Genomic DNA, 16,631 nt, shown 5'->3' on the forward strand with positions numbered 1-16,631 from the left:
TATTTGTGGTTTGAGAGCAAAGATCCGGTTGCTGCTGTGCAAAAGCACCATCTAGTGGGCTCATAAAATAAAGAAAATGCTTCATGAGGCTTCATTTGGCCATCACTACTGCCGACTAGCGAGGGGGCGATGTTTAATCCTTCAGATGTGCAATCAGGCTCATCCCTAACACACATCTACACCAACACTGCAGTTCAAGAAACATTCAAACATTCAAACATCCTTCAGACGTGCCAGGTATTATTCACTCATTCAGCTTTTCACTCATTCAGCTTGAGCATTCACACCTGGTGAATTTTATCAGAAACTGCATGTTGTTGTTTGAAGTTGTTTTTGTGTTGGGACATGATTTGTTCCAGATGTGGCTGATGCTGATGCTGATGCTGAGTGTGACAGCAGCTGACAGGGAGCAAAGACAATCCCATAATTCCAGTGGTTAAGAGGTCACGTGTCAGCACACAGGTTAACATGACTGAGAGGTGGTTCAATTAGCATGACCCCTGTGATGACACAGGAAATGATCAGAGACGAGGCCTCAGCTGGGACATTATGGGATGTACAGGAGCCTGTCTTCAGAGAACAGGACAGGAGGCTCTGCAGCAGCATCATTATGTGATCAGTCATGTTTATCAATACGTGACTGTGGCGGTGACATGTGATGACAGCGAGCTGAATGGTCACGTGACGTGATGGGAACGATTTTTGGGATGAAGACGTGATTGTTTGGGAGGATTTTCGGCTGCTGATGCTCCATGACTGATGCAATGTGACGTTAGCTAGCACCTACTTGACAGTCGCCGTTCATTGAACGCTGTTTTCGGTCCTCTCGCTGAGTCTCTGCGCTGATGTCCACCTCTGGAGCTTTCACCGGGAATCCCTCCAGCCCTCACGGCTCCATGTCGTGTCTCTGCCCGGCCGCAGGGCCCTGATCTGCCGGTAAATGGCCGACTTGTCTCGGTAAAGATCGCCGCTGTCCGCCGCTCAGCTTCAGGTTGAAGCAGCCGCGACCACCGGAGACGAAGCAGCTAACAAGCTAGCGGAGCTAACACGCAGCACTTCCGGTTCGATGTGTCACAACAAAAGCACACCTGTTGTGATGATGCTCTGTTAATGCTCTATTAATGAAAATTAAACTTTTATTTAATCTTAAACATTAGAGCTTTAATTTATTTTACTTAAAAATTCTAACTCTGGACTGAATGTGATCGTCTCATTGACGCTGTGTGGTTTAAATTAATGTATTTTTTATGTTTTGTAACTTGTGGAAGCTAATGGGGAACTACATAAAGAGTAAAGAATAAAGAATGGTAACTTTACTGACCATCATACAGGCCTTGTCATGTTAGTACTAAATAAAACATTTGCTGGTTTCCTGCTTCTTAAATGTGAGAATTTGATTAATTTCTGTGTCACACATGAGAGTCAAATCCATAATCCATCATGGAAATAATCCTCAGTTGCAGCCCGAAAATATTTTCACTTCTTTCTGGTACAAATGAACTTATTTCTGGGTTTTTGTCTGGAAATGAGCATCAGTGACAGAACAAGGCACCACCTGACGATCCTTACTATTAGCATGTATGTGTGTGAGTATGTGAGGTCACACTGACCTTTGACCTTTGACCACCAAAATCGCATCAGTTCATTCTTGAGTCCAAGTGGACGTTTGTGCCGAATCTGAAGAAATTCCTTTAAGCTGTTCTTGAGACGTCACGTTCACGAGAATGAGACACGCAGACAGACAACCCAAGAACCCAAGAACAGGACGCCTGCGGCCACATCGCGGTCACACAGGAACAACAAAAAAAACAAAACTTGCAAAGGTGACAGTGACGTCATACCCAATCACAACAAAGAAGAAGTTTAAAAAAAACAGAGAAGCTTCAGTTTTCTTCAGTTTCTGTTGATAATAAAAAGATTTAAAGTTTAATTCAAATGGCTGAATCACACAAACGCTTCTTCTAAACAGCTTCTATTTAATATTTTTAATTATATTCACGCCATAAAACTACAACTCATCACTTGTGCTATCCTTACTTTCATTTCCATTTATTTTTGAGTGAATGTCTTATTTTGAAAGCACAATTTCCGGTCCCGTTGTTGTTACGTGTGAACACTTGACGCTACTTCAATGTGACAGCAACGGAGCGCCGAGCGGGACCGGAAACAGCCGATGAGAGCCGAGGATCAGTCCGCTCACTGTTTATCTTTGATGCATCAGCTGAAATCTGAAATGACTGCTGAGTCAGCACGTGATCAATAATTAACAGTGTGGCGCTGTCTCTGTAAGTGCTGACAGGAAGGGTTCAATAAGTACATCATCATCACCATCATCATCATCACCACCATCATCATCACCATCATCATCACCATCACCATCATCATCATCATCACGTCCTCTTCTCTTGTAAACATGAATTCTTTTTATAATATTTAACTACATGTCTTAGCGCCGGCGGACGTCAGGAGGCTTCTTTGTGCGGACAGAGATATTTTGTTAAATGAAGGTCGTGTGGACGAGATTTTTTTAAACAGAGGGAAACTTTTTCAGAACATCTGTAACATGTTTGATTTGTTTTACAAACCCGTCAGCTGTGTGTCCTTCAGAGAATAATCGATCTCATATAACTGAGTCACTGTCCTCCTGTCGGCCTGATGTCCCCCAGAGTACTGACAGATACTTTTACTCGGTGGTGGTGGGGATCCTTGACAGGAAATCAGAGCAGCTCAGATTATTATGGGATGGATTCAGATGTAGCAGACTTGTCAGTGTAACACTCGTCCTGTGAACGCGTCTCCAGCAGAGTGGAACAAGAAGAGGTTTGAAGATTAGTGATGATATTTAAATTCCTCCTCTGCCTTTGGTATAAAACTTAAAAATAGTCAGATTATTTTTGTCTCTTTTCAGGAGTGAACACGAGTCGTCCTCAACATTTGTTACTGCATTACCGTTGTATGCCTGAGTTTTGACATTAAATAATGGCCAAAAATGTGGCCTCAGAACATGATGATGTCACAGTGATGTTGACCTTTGACCTTTTGGATATGAAACATCATCACTTCATTATTTTATCCTGTTAGACATTTATGTGAAGTTTTGTCATAATCAGTGTATGAATTCTTAAGTTATGGCCAAAAACATATTTTGTGAGGTCACACTGACCTTTGACCTTCGACCACCAGAATCTAATCAGTTCGTTCTAGAGTCCAAGTGGACATTTGTGCCAAAAACTGCCTCAAGGTGTTCTTTAGATATCGATTTTAAAAAATGCAACAAATGGGCTCACAGTGACCCTGACCTATAACCACCAAAATCAAATCTGTTCATCGCAGGGTAAAAGTTTGTGCCAAATTTGAGGAAACTCCCTCAAGACCTTTCTGAGATATTGCATTCAAAGCAATGAGACAGACAGGGGTCTCGCTGACCTTGCCCTTTGAGAACTAAAATCTAATCAGGTGGACGTTGACTCAAAGTGGACGTCTGTGCCAAATTTTAAGATGTTGTTGAGAGATTGCGTTTATAAAAAAGAGACAGATACAAGGTAACAGTGACCTTGACCTTTGAACTTCAAACTCCAATCAGTTGACTGTTAGGTGGACGTTGGTGCCAAATTTGAGGAAACTTCCTGAAGGTGTTCTTGAAATATCTCGTCTACAAGAATGAAACACACAAGGTCACTGTGACCTTGACCTTTGGCCACCAAAACCTAATCAGCTCATCGTTGTGTGAGTGGACGTTTGTGCCAAATGTGGAAAAAAAAAAATCCCTCAAACTGTTCTTGAGATATCCTGTTCACAAGAATGACACACACAAAAGTTCACAGTGACCTTGACCTTTAACCACCAAAACCAAATCAGTTTATCCTCGAATCAAAGTGGACATTTGTGCCAAATATGAAGAAATTCCACAGGGTGGACAGACACCCTGAAAACTTAAGGCCCCTGTCATTGACTGTCACTGGTGTGTGGGAAGATAAACATAATCTCTTCATCTCCAAGTCTTCATCAGTATTTCGGCTGCAGACTTTAATCTTTAATTGAACATCTTCATGTTTTAATCTTTTTAAACTAAAGCTGTCAGATACACATGACGCACAACAAGCACCTCGAGTGTGTACTTCAGTACAGTGCTTGTACTGGTCTTCACCTCCTGTCACATCACACAGCACAGACAAACAACTGCCAACAAACATGGAGGATCACTGATTGCCTCACTCACCAGCCTCCTGACAGGAAGAGAAGGAGCCAGAGGAGGCGGCTTGAAGCTGGAGGAGAAGGAGGAGGAGTGCTGTCCAGTGTCAGGAGGGGAGGAGAAGGAGCGCAGCCTCCTGGTCTCTGGACGCCTCGGCTCTGTCAGGTACGTCTCCAGACGGAAAACACTCACCTCCTCCTGACGGGGGAGAGAGGGAGGCTGAGAGGGAGGGGAGGAGAGGCTGTGGGCTGGGGGGGGGGGGGGCAAGAGGGAGAAAAGGAGAGTCAGTATCTGAGTTTTCAGTTTTCAGTGAACCTCTGGGAGTAATTGAGGAGATGTGGCCCTATGCAGGAGACATCAGCTTACTGTGATGTCATTTCTTGGAATAACTTCAAATGCTTCAGGTATAGCGTGATGTCATTCCTTCATTTTCTGTAATCAGTTATCCTGTTAGGGGTCACAGGAAGTGGAGTCTATCCCAGCTGACACTGGGCGAGAGGCAGGGTTCACCCTGGACAGGTCACCAGACTATCACAGGGCTGACACATAGAGACAGACAACCATTCACACTCACATTCACACCTACGGACAATTTAGAGTCACCAATTAACCTGCATGTCTTTGGACTGTGGGAGGAAGCTGGAGCACCTGGAGGAAACCCACGCTGACACAGGGAGAACATGTGGGAGCACCTGGAGGAAACCCACACTGACACAGGGAGAACATGTCAGAGCACCTGGAGGAAACCCACGCTGACACGGGGAGAACATGTCGGAGCACCCACACTGACACAGGGAGAACATGTGGGAGCACCTGGAGGAAACCCACACTGACACAGGGAGAACATGTCAGAGCACCTGGAGGAAACCCACGCTGACACAGGGAGAACATGTCAGAGCACCTGGAGGAAACCCACGCTGACACAGGGAGAACATGTGGGAGCACCTGGAGGAAACCCACACTGACACAGGGAGAACATGTCAGAGCACCTGGAGGAAACCCACACTGACACAGGGAGAACATGTCAGAGCACCTGGAGGAAACCCACACTGACACAGGGAGAACATGTCAGAGCACCTGGAGGAAACCCACGCTGACACAGGGAGAACATGTGGGAGCACCTGGAGGAAACCCACGCTGACACAGGGAGAACATGTGGGAGCACCTGGAGGAAACCCACACTGACACAGGGAGAACATGTCGGAGCACCTGGAGGAAACCCACGCTGACACAGGGAGAACATGTCAGAGCACCTGGAGGAAACCCACGCTGACACAGGGAGAACATGTCAGAGCACCTGGAGGAAACCCACGCTGACACAGGGAGAACATGTCAGAGCACCTGGAGGAAACCCACGCTGACACAGGGAGAACATGTCAGAGCACCTGGAGGAAACCCACGCTGACACAGGGAGAACATGTGGGAGCACCTGGAGGAAACCCACGCTGACATGAGGAGAAACAATGAATGTGAATGAATGAATGTTTGCTTTGCTCTGGTGCCACTTTTGGAAAATGGCAGGAGGCCAGGGGCCAGTCGCAGCGGCCCCACTCAAGTCAGGCGTACAAAAGGGTGTTTGTAGGCTGTTGGGGTTTAGCTCGGACGTCTGTCAGGCGGTGCGGAGATGCAAGGATCCTCCCCTGGCACTCTGGTACCATAATTCCCAGTGTACAGTAAATTAATTTATTTCAGTTTTAACATCACTCCTGCCCTGTCGCGGGCCACATTTGGCCCCGCAGGCTGTAAGTTGAGAATCACTGCTCCAGGTATTACGGTTCTTGTCTTAGATTGATAGATATACAGAGTTATGCAGACAATGTCCTGCTGCCATCACGTGGAAATTCCACCAAAATACTCCGTCTGCACCGCCATGTGGTCATGTGGTCATGAGGTCATGAGGTGACAGAAGCCTTCACATTCTGCTGTAACAACAAACAATGTATCATAGATCAGTTTAAACAGGATCATGCAGACAACAGCGCTCTCCCCAGACCGTCCACAGGACGTCTGCTTTTAAAGGACTAATGCTGGTTTTCTGCAACAGAGAGTTCAGAGGACGTTAAAAAAAAAAAAAAATCACGTAATATTCCTTTAAGTCCAGAGGCTCTCTGGGAGCCAGATCACATCATGTTTGTGGAGAAATTCTGAAAACCATGAATAATGTCGAAAACAAACTGAGACACAACAATAGAGAGCAGGAAGTACACACTGTGTGTGTGTGTGTGTGTGTGTGTGTGTGTGTGTTACCTTGTTCCTTTCTCAAATACACACTCACATCAATCTGCTAATAGGAAACTCTACATGCCGGCACTTTAACAGATTAGAGCAGAGTGACTCTCTCTCTCACACACACACTCACACACAGCAGAGTTAATACTCTGTGATACTAATAATTAATACTCTCTCATATAAAGACGTTGTTCCAGTGAGAGACGGATTAAAAACATTTCCCATAATGCACCTGGCAGTTACAGTTGGTGATGAACAAAAGACGAGCGGCTGTGTTTGAGAATATCTTTGATAAAAAGCTTCAAGTTTAAAAAATGAAACCTGATATTTGTGATAAGTGTTTTTAAAGGTCTTCAGAGGGAACCAATGAGCTTAGAGCTGAGACAGGAAGTGAGACAGTGGTGAGGACGCTGTGCACGTGGGATTCACTGACAGTAAGGTTCAGTGTGTCAGGTTCAGGAGGATTCAGGTGTCCATCAGTGAGGATTACAGATTACAGATTACAGATTACAACCATCTGAAACTTCTCCTGGTCAGAATTCCTTCACTGTTGATTGTTGAGGAGCTGAATTATCCTCAGAGGTCTCGTCCTCTCAGAAACACACACAGCAGCTGTTTTCCTGACGCTGCTCGTCACAGAGGGGCTGCTAACTACACTGACATGAATGTGAACACATGAATGTCCCTGTGTAGAGCTGGTGTTTAGTTTGTCTGCTCTGGGCTACTGTAGAAACATGGTGGAGCAACATCCCGACATGCTCCTGGATCAACGTCCCACATCACATTCCAGGACCAGCACTGCAATCCACCAATCAGAGCCCTCTGACATCATCAGTGTGCTGCCCCTGAGCTTCTTCAGCGCTAAGCTAGTTATTTTTCCAAAGTGAAGTTGATACACCAAAGAAAAACCTTATCAGCTACTGATTAGCGAGTTAGCTCGCTAGCTAGGTAGGCTATGCTAACAAGTAACAAAGACTTCGGGTCGTAGCATTTGATGGTCCTGCAAAATGAGGACCTGCTGCCTGCTACGTCTCATTCTGAGGATACGAGGACACGACCGACCTTATTTCAGCTGGTTATACACTAAAGAAATATATTAGCTTTAAATCAGACACACTGGAGCTGTAAGTTTTCACACACACACAACAGGATTTTAAGTCGGACACCTCCTGGATCAGGGAGCAGAAAAACACTCTCTGTGAGGACAGGACACACAGGAGGAATGGTGAGACATGTTTCAGCTGGACATGACGGTGAGAGGACCTGACAGCGTCTCCCTGCAGATTTATATATGTGTTGAGACTCCTCTGTGTGTCCTCTCAGTGCAGACCGAGCCGTTCTTACGGGGAGATTACAGCACGGTGAAATGATACAGACTGACATTAACCTCATCTCACACAGGCTGCTACAAACAGTGATTACAGGTTTAGTTTTGGTGGGAAGAACTGGTCTGCTGACGCACGCTGAGTCCAACTGTGCTGCTCCACCTGTGCAGCCGTAACAGGATTACATCTGTTTGTTAGCCTTTTCTCTTTGTTTCTGTTCTCTGTGAGGAGAACAAGAGCTGGAAACACACTGTGTGTGTGTGTGTGTGTGTGTGTGTGTGTGTGTGTGTAGACTTGGTACCATTCACCACATACACACTGCAAACACCCAGAGTGGTTGGACAGAGGTATAAAACACGTCTGTGGCAGCAGGTTTATAAGCTGCCATGTGTGATGTGTAGAAAATTAAATATCTAAACCAGAGTAAAAGTCCAATGACTGGAAACAGCTTTGGCGCCGGGCTCCACTCATTCCTGTGGAAGTTGCTGAGCGGCGCGTGAAGCCCAAATCGCTCCATTTCAATGTGATATTACCTGGATGATACACGCTGTGTCATTGGGCTCACGAGAGACTTACTGCCGCCAAGCGTGGTCGAGCAGAGCCAAGCGGCCAACTTCCAGTTTAGCGTTCTGCTAGCTTTCCAGATGTTATCGTAACAGATGGATCAGATCGCCATGGTGGTACGAGTCATTTCACGGGGACTGTGAAGCTGAAAAAGTATTAACTGATTTACAGACGTCTCTTTCGCAGTGTAAGACTACGAGGAAAATTATTTTTGGGCCCAGCGGCATCCCGTGACCCCAGAAACTGCAGGACCACTGTTTGGCCACTGCCAGAAATGGCCTCACAGCTCAGCGCACTTCCTGGAGGCCTGAAATAAACTGGAGGTCTGCATCGCAGCGACGCAAGGTTACATTTCTGGGGAGCTGTACATCAGGCTACAGTGGACGGTACGTATCCACGCAGAGCGTACGCTGTGGGAGCGGCGACGATTCAACGCAGAAGTCTGAATCCTGCTGAGACTGAAAATGTCATGTGACCGTTAAACCTCTGTCAAGCGCCCAAACATAAACCTGCCTTTACTGAAATGTGCAATAGAAATTACATCGCTGAGTGACGGGGACCCTGGCTGGTTGCTCCTGTGTATGTGCTGGTTGCTATGGTGATTCTGCATGGTTGCTAGGGTACCCATGTGTTTCTATCAGTCTCAGAGCAAACAAAACTACAACTAGCTCAAAGCCAAGCGTTCATGCACTGGTTTGTCTTACTCTTGTCCAGAGGGCCGACGGGTTCCGACCTTCCTCTGGTCATCTGTCCGAACTCGTGACCCTGCGTCCTGTCTTTCCGTCCGTCCCCCTCCTCGCTGAAGGACGTCCTGCGTCCTGTCCGTCTCTGCAGCAGCTCCCTCCTCTTCCTGTTGGACAGAGGAAGCAGTTGGACGTACAGGATCCCGCAGGGCTCCGACCGCCGTCGCATCCTACATCTGTCTGCCTCCCTCTGCCTCTTGCCTGTCTGTCCTGCTGCTCTGTCCTCCGCCATAATCCACGATGCAGACTTTCTCCTGTCTTTGTTCCTGCCTGTCTCTGTCCTCTTCCTGTCTTTCCTGTCCTCCTCCTCCATGTTGGATTCAGACTTCCTGTGTTCTTTCTTGCTGCCGCTCTCGCTCTTCTTGTCCTCCATCTTTAACTCTCTGTCCGTCTGTCCACACGGTTCAGACTTCCTCCTCACCATCATTTTGTGTGTCTGTCTGTCTCTCCTGTCTGCCTCCTCCTCCTCTTCTTCCTCTCCTCCTCCATACGGCTCACTCCTCCTCCTCCCCGTCCATCTTTCCTTCTCCTTCCACTTCTTCAGCATCAGGCTGCTCAGACGCTTCATCGCCATCAAATCAGTTCATTCGCAACAAACACTGATATAAAAACAAACGCCTTAAAACGACCATACAGAGGAAATACCACCGTCCTCCATTTACACAATAGAAGTTTGATTCATGAGCAATAACGTACAATAATACTCAGTTTAATACAGGCAGAGGTTTGTCTGTGTAGCTGAGGAAGCTAATGTTAGCTAACGTGTTCGTCACTAAAAAACTTCAGTTTGCCGACGATATGACTCTTCTCTGTTTCATCATCAGCATCGTAACAACGGCCACAGCTCCTGCTGTTTGATGTAACGTTGATCAAACTAAACAAAAGATAAGAATCAATAAAATAAATGAAGACAAAATGGCCTGTGGTCAATTCAAATATGTTAGTATATTAAACCAACTATGAATTAAAAAAGATTTGACTGAAGTAATGATGTGAAAAAATGATAAAGTACAAAGATTTTTAAGTCAATATTTTCAGGTGAATCAAGGCATCAGCTACGGAACGGTGTCGCGTGATGTGTCCCAGCTGTGAAGAATCCAGGGAAATGAATTTAAACGTTAACAGCCAACGAGCCTGTTCTGAATGGAGTCTGTAAGTTGTTGTGACTTCCAGAGTGAGTCCCGTTAAATCTCTTTTCCTTCAACCTGAACTCAACGAGGAGGAACGGAGACGATCTGAGAGTCAAACATCAGCTGACAGGAGAGTAAAAAAACACAGCTTCAGTTCATCCAGCGGCGCAGAAACATCCTCAGACTGCCTCTTTTATCCTGTCGTACGTCCAGTGTGGTGGTCAGTGCAGACAGACAGACAGACAGACAGACAGGTGATCAGGTCAGACAGACAGACAGGTGCACTGACAGTCAAACGTTAGTTAAAGTGTTTGTCCAGAGTTTTTCAGCCCTGCAGAGTCTCACTGTGTTTATAGTCCTGTGTGTGTGTGTGTGTGTGTGTGTGTATGTGTTGTCAGGCCACACCTCCCTCTCCTGTCTGCACTGCAAAAAATGAACATTTTATTGTTGCTGGGTCTGCCCCGGGACCTCCTACCAGCTGGACCAGGAGGATCCTGATCAGATGTTGAACCACCTCAACATGAAGGAGCAGCGGCTCTACTCCGAGCTCCCTCCAGATGTCTGACTCCTCCCCCTATCTCTAAGGCTGAGCCCAGACACCCTACAGAGGAAACTCATTTCAGACGCTTGTATCTGTGACCTCATTCTTTCAGTCACTACCCAGAGCTCATGACCATAGGTGAGGGTTGGGGCGGAGATGGAAAATTAGCATCTCCAGGTTTCCTCCAGGTGCTCTGACATGTTCTCCCCATGTCAGCGTGGGTTTCCTCCAGGTGCTCTGACATGTTCTCCCTGTGTCAGTGTGGGTTTCCTCCAGGTGCTCTGACATGTTCTCCCCGTGTCAGCGTGGGTTTCCTCCAGGTGCTCTGACATGTTCTCCCCGTGTCAGCGTGGGTTTCCTCCAGGTGCTCTGACATGTTCTCCTTGTGTCAGCGTGGGTTTCCTCCAGGTGCTCTGACATGTTCTCCCCGTGTCAGCGTGGGTTTCCTCCAGGTGCTCTGACATGTTCTCCCCGTGTCAGCGTGGGTTTCCTCCAGGTGCTCTGACATGTTCTCCCCGTGTCAGCGTGGGTTTCCTCCAGGTGCTCTGACATGTTCTCCCCGTGTCAGCGTGGGTTTCCTCCAGGTGCTCTGACATGTTCTCCCTGTGTCAGCGTGGGTTTCCTCCAGGTGCTCTGACATGTTCTCCCTGTGTCAGCGTGGGTTTCCTCCAGGTGTTCTGACATGTTCTCCCCGTGTCAGTGTGGGTTTCCTCCAGGTGCTCTGACATGGTCTCCCTGTGTCAACGTGGGTTTCCTCCAGGTGCTCCGACATGTTCTCCCTGTGTCAGCGTGGGTTTCCTCCAGGTGCTCTGACATGTTCTCCCTGTGTCAGCGTGGGTTTCCTCCAGGTGCTCTGACATGTTCTCCCTGTGTCAGCGTAGGTTTCCTCCAGGTGCTCCAGCTTCCTCCCACAGTCCAAAGACATGCAGGTTAACTGGTGACTCTAAATTGTCTGTAGGTGTGAATGTGAATGATATTTTCACAGCTCTTCTGACTGAATTTGTCAAAAGTTTGATTTATCAGCTGACTCCGCTGGTGATGAAGAAGTTCCCTGGTACAGATCCAGTGTTCATTGTTGTTTCACCACCGATTGTTCTGATGGAGGACCAGATACGAGAGGCTTCACAGCCGTGCAGATCAGTGTTCACAACACTTTGGAGAGAAACGGAGCTGTGTGGACAGGCGTGTTTTTGCAGTGCACCTCTCTCCCTGTGTGAGGACGACAGAAACAAAAGCACTTCCTGTGCTCCATCTGGGCCTGATGTGCTTCAGTTGGTTTATTTAAGGATCACAGTTACAGGGATTATGAGCAGCATCCTAATATCAGCTCATTGTTGACTTACCGAGCAGCAGCAAGCACAGATCTGCTCTGACTCTGTTATCATGAACCACCTCAGGCTCCTCGGCCCAGCAGAGGGACGCAACATGTGAAACAGGAACAGGCTGATGGATGTCACATCAACATGTGACCTGATGATGGCGCCAGACAAAAAGTCAGAGGATCACCAAAGTTATCACACGCACTCTCTCTCCTGTGTGTGTGTGTGAGAGAGAGAGAGAGAGAGGGGGAGAAAGACAAAGAGCCAGCTGCCAAAATTTCTAACTGAAGAGTTGCCAAGTTCAGCTTCCGGAAATTTCTACGGGAGGGGCAACAAGAAGCAGTGTGTGTGTTTGTGTTGAAACACATTTTTAACCAACACAGTGAGGACATTTGGAAAATGAGGACATATTGGCCTGTTTGAGGGTTAAGACTTGGATTTAGGGTTCACCTTATATTTAGGGTCACTAAAACCAGTGTTCAATTCATCAACGACCTTTTCTTCCATGACGAAAACGAGATGATGAAAGTGGTGGATTATCGAATGCTGAAAGCCAAGAATGCCTGTGCTTGTAATGATCTTCAGATGCCTGATGAGCGACAGGCTGTAAACTCCAGTAAATAGTCTGCACCAGGATGTTTGGGTTGGTGCGAGTTGTGAGCTGTAATTCAGCAGTAAATAATCAGCCGTGTGTGTCTGACTGTGGATGGTGGAGCTGCTGAATGGATTTGTGGAGTTTGATAGTTGCAGCGGTGGCTGTTAGCAGCTAGCTCCGCTCGCAGCCTTCACAGCTTCACCCCGCAGGACTCCACTCAGTCCGGACTGGAGAAGGTTTGTGGGTTGATGGTGTTTGACAGGCAGGTAGGAGGCTCAGTTATCTGTGAGTGTAGCTGTGCTGTAAGTAAACAGTCTGAACTCAGATCAGTTTTCTCTGACAGAGATGAAAGTTTAGTTTGAATCACCAACTCTGTGAGAGGACACCAGTTTAAACCTCCAGACTAACATGTTGCACATGAAGAAACAAGTTATGTTTCTGCTTCTTAACAGTCACATGGATAAGTCAGAGTTTACAATGAACCTGGGGACAAATCCTAGTTGGCTCACATTAGTTATTTGTTGAGAGCATAAATAGAGGACAGGACTCAGACTACATCTAAAGTAGCTGTCAAAGTTAACACTGATGGAGTTCAGAGATTTTCAACTAGAAGCCCTCAGAGTGACCGCACAAAAAAGGCGCTGGGTGTGGCACTTTTTCCTCCAGGCTGCATTCGCTTGTTCTCATCGGGAACAAACTGGGACACAGACCCTTAACGTACTTATCTTATCCAGGTCTCAGGGGCAGCAGGCTGAGCAAAGCACCCCAGTTAAGTGCTTTCAGTGTCAAATTCAACATAACACACACACATACACACACATACACACACACATACACACACACACAAGGGTTAGACTACAACATGTAGTTGTGGTGGTTACTGTAAAGTAAGAGTTAAGGAGCTAGAGAGGGTCCTCACAAAGATAGAGAGAGAGAGAGAGAGAGAGAGAGTGTGTGTGTGTGTGTGTGTGTGTGTGTGTGTGTGCTTAATAAAAGCAACAGCTAATCCGATTTCTTCCCTCTAATAGAATCTAAATTGATTTTTAATTCAATAATCTTCAAATTAAACAAACTGCCAGCTACTGGCAGAACACACACACACACACACACACACACACACACACACACACACACACACACCTTGTTCTCCATTGAATCAACAACATTTCACCCTTTTACCTTCATTTTCACAATATCAACCTATCAGAACAGTTAATATGATGTATTTTCGTACGGCAGGAGAAAGTGGAGACACGTCGTCCATCTTCAGAAACAGTCTGTGATTCTGATTTCTAATAAACATCAGTCTGTAAAATTATCTTACTTTTGAGAAGCTACAACAGAAAGTACTTCATCAACAGGAGGTACATGTGTAACACTATGAGACTTTTACCTCTGGTACTTGGGAACGTTTAGCGTTTGCTCGCTCCTGTACTAAACTTATTAAGTTAAGTAATTAACTTATTACTTTCATTAATGTTGTTGTAAGCTACTGTCATTACCGTCTGTCCTGCATCTCTCTCTGTCTCTCTCTCTCTCTGTCTCTCTCTCTCTCTCTGTCTCTCTCTCTGTCTCATTGTGTCATACGGATTACTGTTAATTTATTATGTTGATCTGTTCTGTACGACATCTATTGCACGTCTGTCCGTCCTGGAAGAGGGATCCCTCCTCAGTTGCTCTTCCTGAGGTTTCTACCGTTTTTTCTCTCTGTTAAAGGGTTTTTTGGGGAGTTTTTCCTGATCCGCTGTGAGGGTCATAAGGACAGAGGGATGTCGTATGCTGTAAAGCCCTGTGAGGCAAACTGTGATTTGTGATATTGGGCTTTATAAATAAATAAATTAAACTAAATTTGTTTGTTGTGTTTTATGTCATGGGCCCACAAATATTAATCCATAACTCATCATAATCAGACTGTGATCTTCTGCCTGACCCTCCCTGTGTCCAAGGAGATTCATTTATTAATGTAATGGTTCTAATTCATCACAGTATTATTATTATCAGCAGGGAGTGTAACCCAAAGTGGTAACCACTGCGTGTGAACACATGAATGAGTGAATGAGTCAGACCTGAACTATGATAAACAACATGACCCTCATCCATTTAACATCAACATCAGTTCTTCTGGGCTCATTTTGGCTGACTTAAGTAACTGATTACTCTACACAGAGAGTAATAGTGTAAGGTAATTGATTACTTTCAGCAGCAGGGAGGAGGGAGAACATGTTTGATTGATTTGGGTGAACTGTCCCTTTAAGAAGTGGAGCAGTTTCAGTGTGCTTCAGTCACATGATCAGCAGGTGGCGGTGTTGTACCTCTGGCCTTGTCTCTCTTGGTGCGGCTGAATAGTTTGATGCCGACAGGGGACGAGGGTTGCTGGTTTGAATCCCTGGAGGCCGACCTGAAGATCCCACTGAAACTCAGCCTGACGCACACACACACACACACACACACACACACAGAGTCATGACTTTCTTCTTCTACTGATTCTGCTGCAGCCTGTAGCCAGGTGTGTCAGGTGTGTGTACCTGCGTGGAGACTTGGAGGGAGAGTCCTGCTGGGGGGGTCCGGTCTGGTAGGGGAAGATGGTTTTGGGGGAGCTGGGACTCATCTTGGAGCTGGAGGTTCGGGCAGGAGCGGAGCGAGGGCTGGAGGGCCGGCTGAACGGAGCCCGATGGAGGAAGCTCCTGGTGGGGCTGGCAGAGTGGCACAGAGGCTCCCCCTGCAGGACAGGAGGACACGTTACAGACTGCGGTGGGACACCGACCCATAAGTGACCATCTCTGTCTCCTCCACTCGTGTTTACAGCAAAACCTGAGATTTACATGTTGGAAAGCTCTTGTTGAGAAACTGAACTGTGGAGTTAGACTGTTAAACTGTGTCCAGGATGTTTTGGGCGGGGCTAAAAGCCTGCTCAATGATGTAATGGGCCAAGCCTTAGCATAAGCCCCGCCCTTACACTACGTAAGAACTTGAGCTGTTAAGTTTTGTTGTTTGGCATCATGTCGCTCCAGTGTGTGATTTTAGACAGCATGTAATGTAATGTGACACATCAGCGTCAGCCTCCAGTGTGACATATAACGTACATGTCAGCAGCTCTTTATAAACAATAACAATGACATCACTTGTCAATAACGATGATCTCGTCCTCTACTAAAACGGTAAGGAGCTCATTGTTTTTACTATTTGTGGACATTTATGGATTAATTGAAAGGCTACATCTCCTTACTTATGGTTATGCTAAATTAGTGATTAGCTAGCCGTGAAGTAATTAGGGATTAGCTCCTTATGAAGTATTACGTTAAAAGACAGGAGGTCAAGGTTCGCGTAAGGCCTCATTTACACCTCAAGTGATGCATTCGTGAAGCGGTCCACAAGCGTAGCGGCAGCACACGTGTATTCACACCAAAATCGAACAGACGCATTGTGCAGCAGCCGCTGCTGTCCCGTCAAAATACAAACCACACCTGAACAGTTGGTGGCGGTATTGCACCGTGTTTGCAAATCTCCAATAAACCCCAAAGAAGAATTGTATTAGCTACTTACGGTTATCAAAGCCAATTGCCATGGCGACCGCTGCCCATGCCTTCTCTTTCCTTCGGTTGTCTTTATGCAATGGATGTCGGACATCATAAAGGTCACCATTCTTTTCGACCTCCTCGATTAATCTGTAGTCGTCCATCTCCAAAACATGAAACATGCGGCTGTCAGGTCTCATTTGGTCAAGGGGACGTCTACGGTGGCCGGGAAACACGCAACACGCAAACACGCAAACACGAGTGTGTGTGTGTGTCAATGTCCTCATATACTATGAATTATAAAGTGGATTATTGCTACATTTGGTCTCGTAGTTCTTCACTACAGCGTAGCGTTGGAGCAGCGTTCAGATAACCGTCACGTTGTACTAGTGGTGGGCGCGGTTTGTAGCTGCGTCTTGTGTACGCTACAAACAGAACATGTTTGCAGTTAAATGTCTCAGTGTTCTTCTTCTTTGAG

General features: G+C 46.4%; 1 protein-coding gene across 5 annotated transcripts in view; it reads right to left on the reverse strand.

Moving 5' to 3' along the window:
• The window catches only part of LOC117265042 (5'-AMP-activated protein kinase subunit gamma-2-like), a 77,828-nt gene that overhangs the window by 40,246 nt on the left and 20,951 nt on the right, over window positions 1-16,631 (reverse strand). For 2 of the 5 annotated variants that reach the window (XM_033639428.2, XM_078162868.1), the window contains exons 3-5: window positions 15,164-15,357; window positions 14,951-15,060; window positions 4,220-4,440 (exon numbers count right to left, since the gene is read on the reverse strand). In XM_033639428.2, coding sequence (XP_033495319.2) covers window positions 4,220-4,440; window positions 14,951-15,060; window positions 15,164-15,357 — 525 coding nt within the window. Of the gene's footprint in view, window positions 1-787; window positions 1,521-4,219; window positions 4,441-9,014; window positions 10,959-14,950; window positions 15,061-15,163; window positions 15,358-16,631 lie in introns of those variants that run through there. The other 3 variants (XM_078162867.1, XM_078162866.1, XM_078162869.1) reach the window with 3 other exon arrangements.

This window comes from Epinephelus lanceolatus, chromosome 20, assembly GCF_041903045.1.
Source record: "Epinephelus lanceolatus isolate andai-2023 chromosome 20, ASM4190304v1, whole genome shotgun sequence".
Lineage (NCBI taxonomy): Eukaryota > Metazoa > Chordata > Actinopteri > Perciformes > Serranidae > Epinephelus > Epinephelus lanceolatus.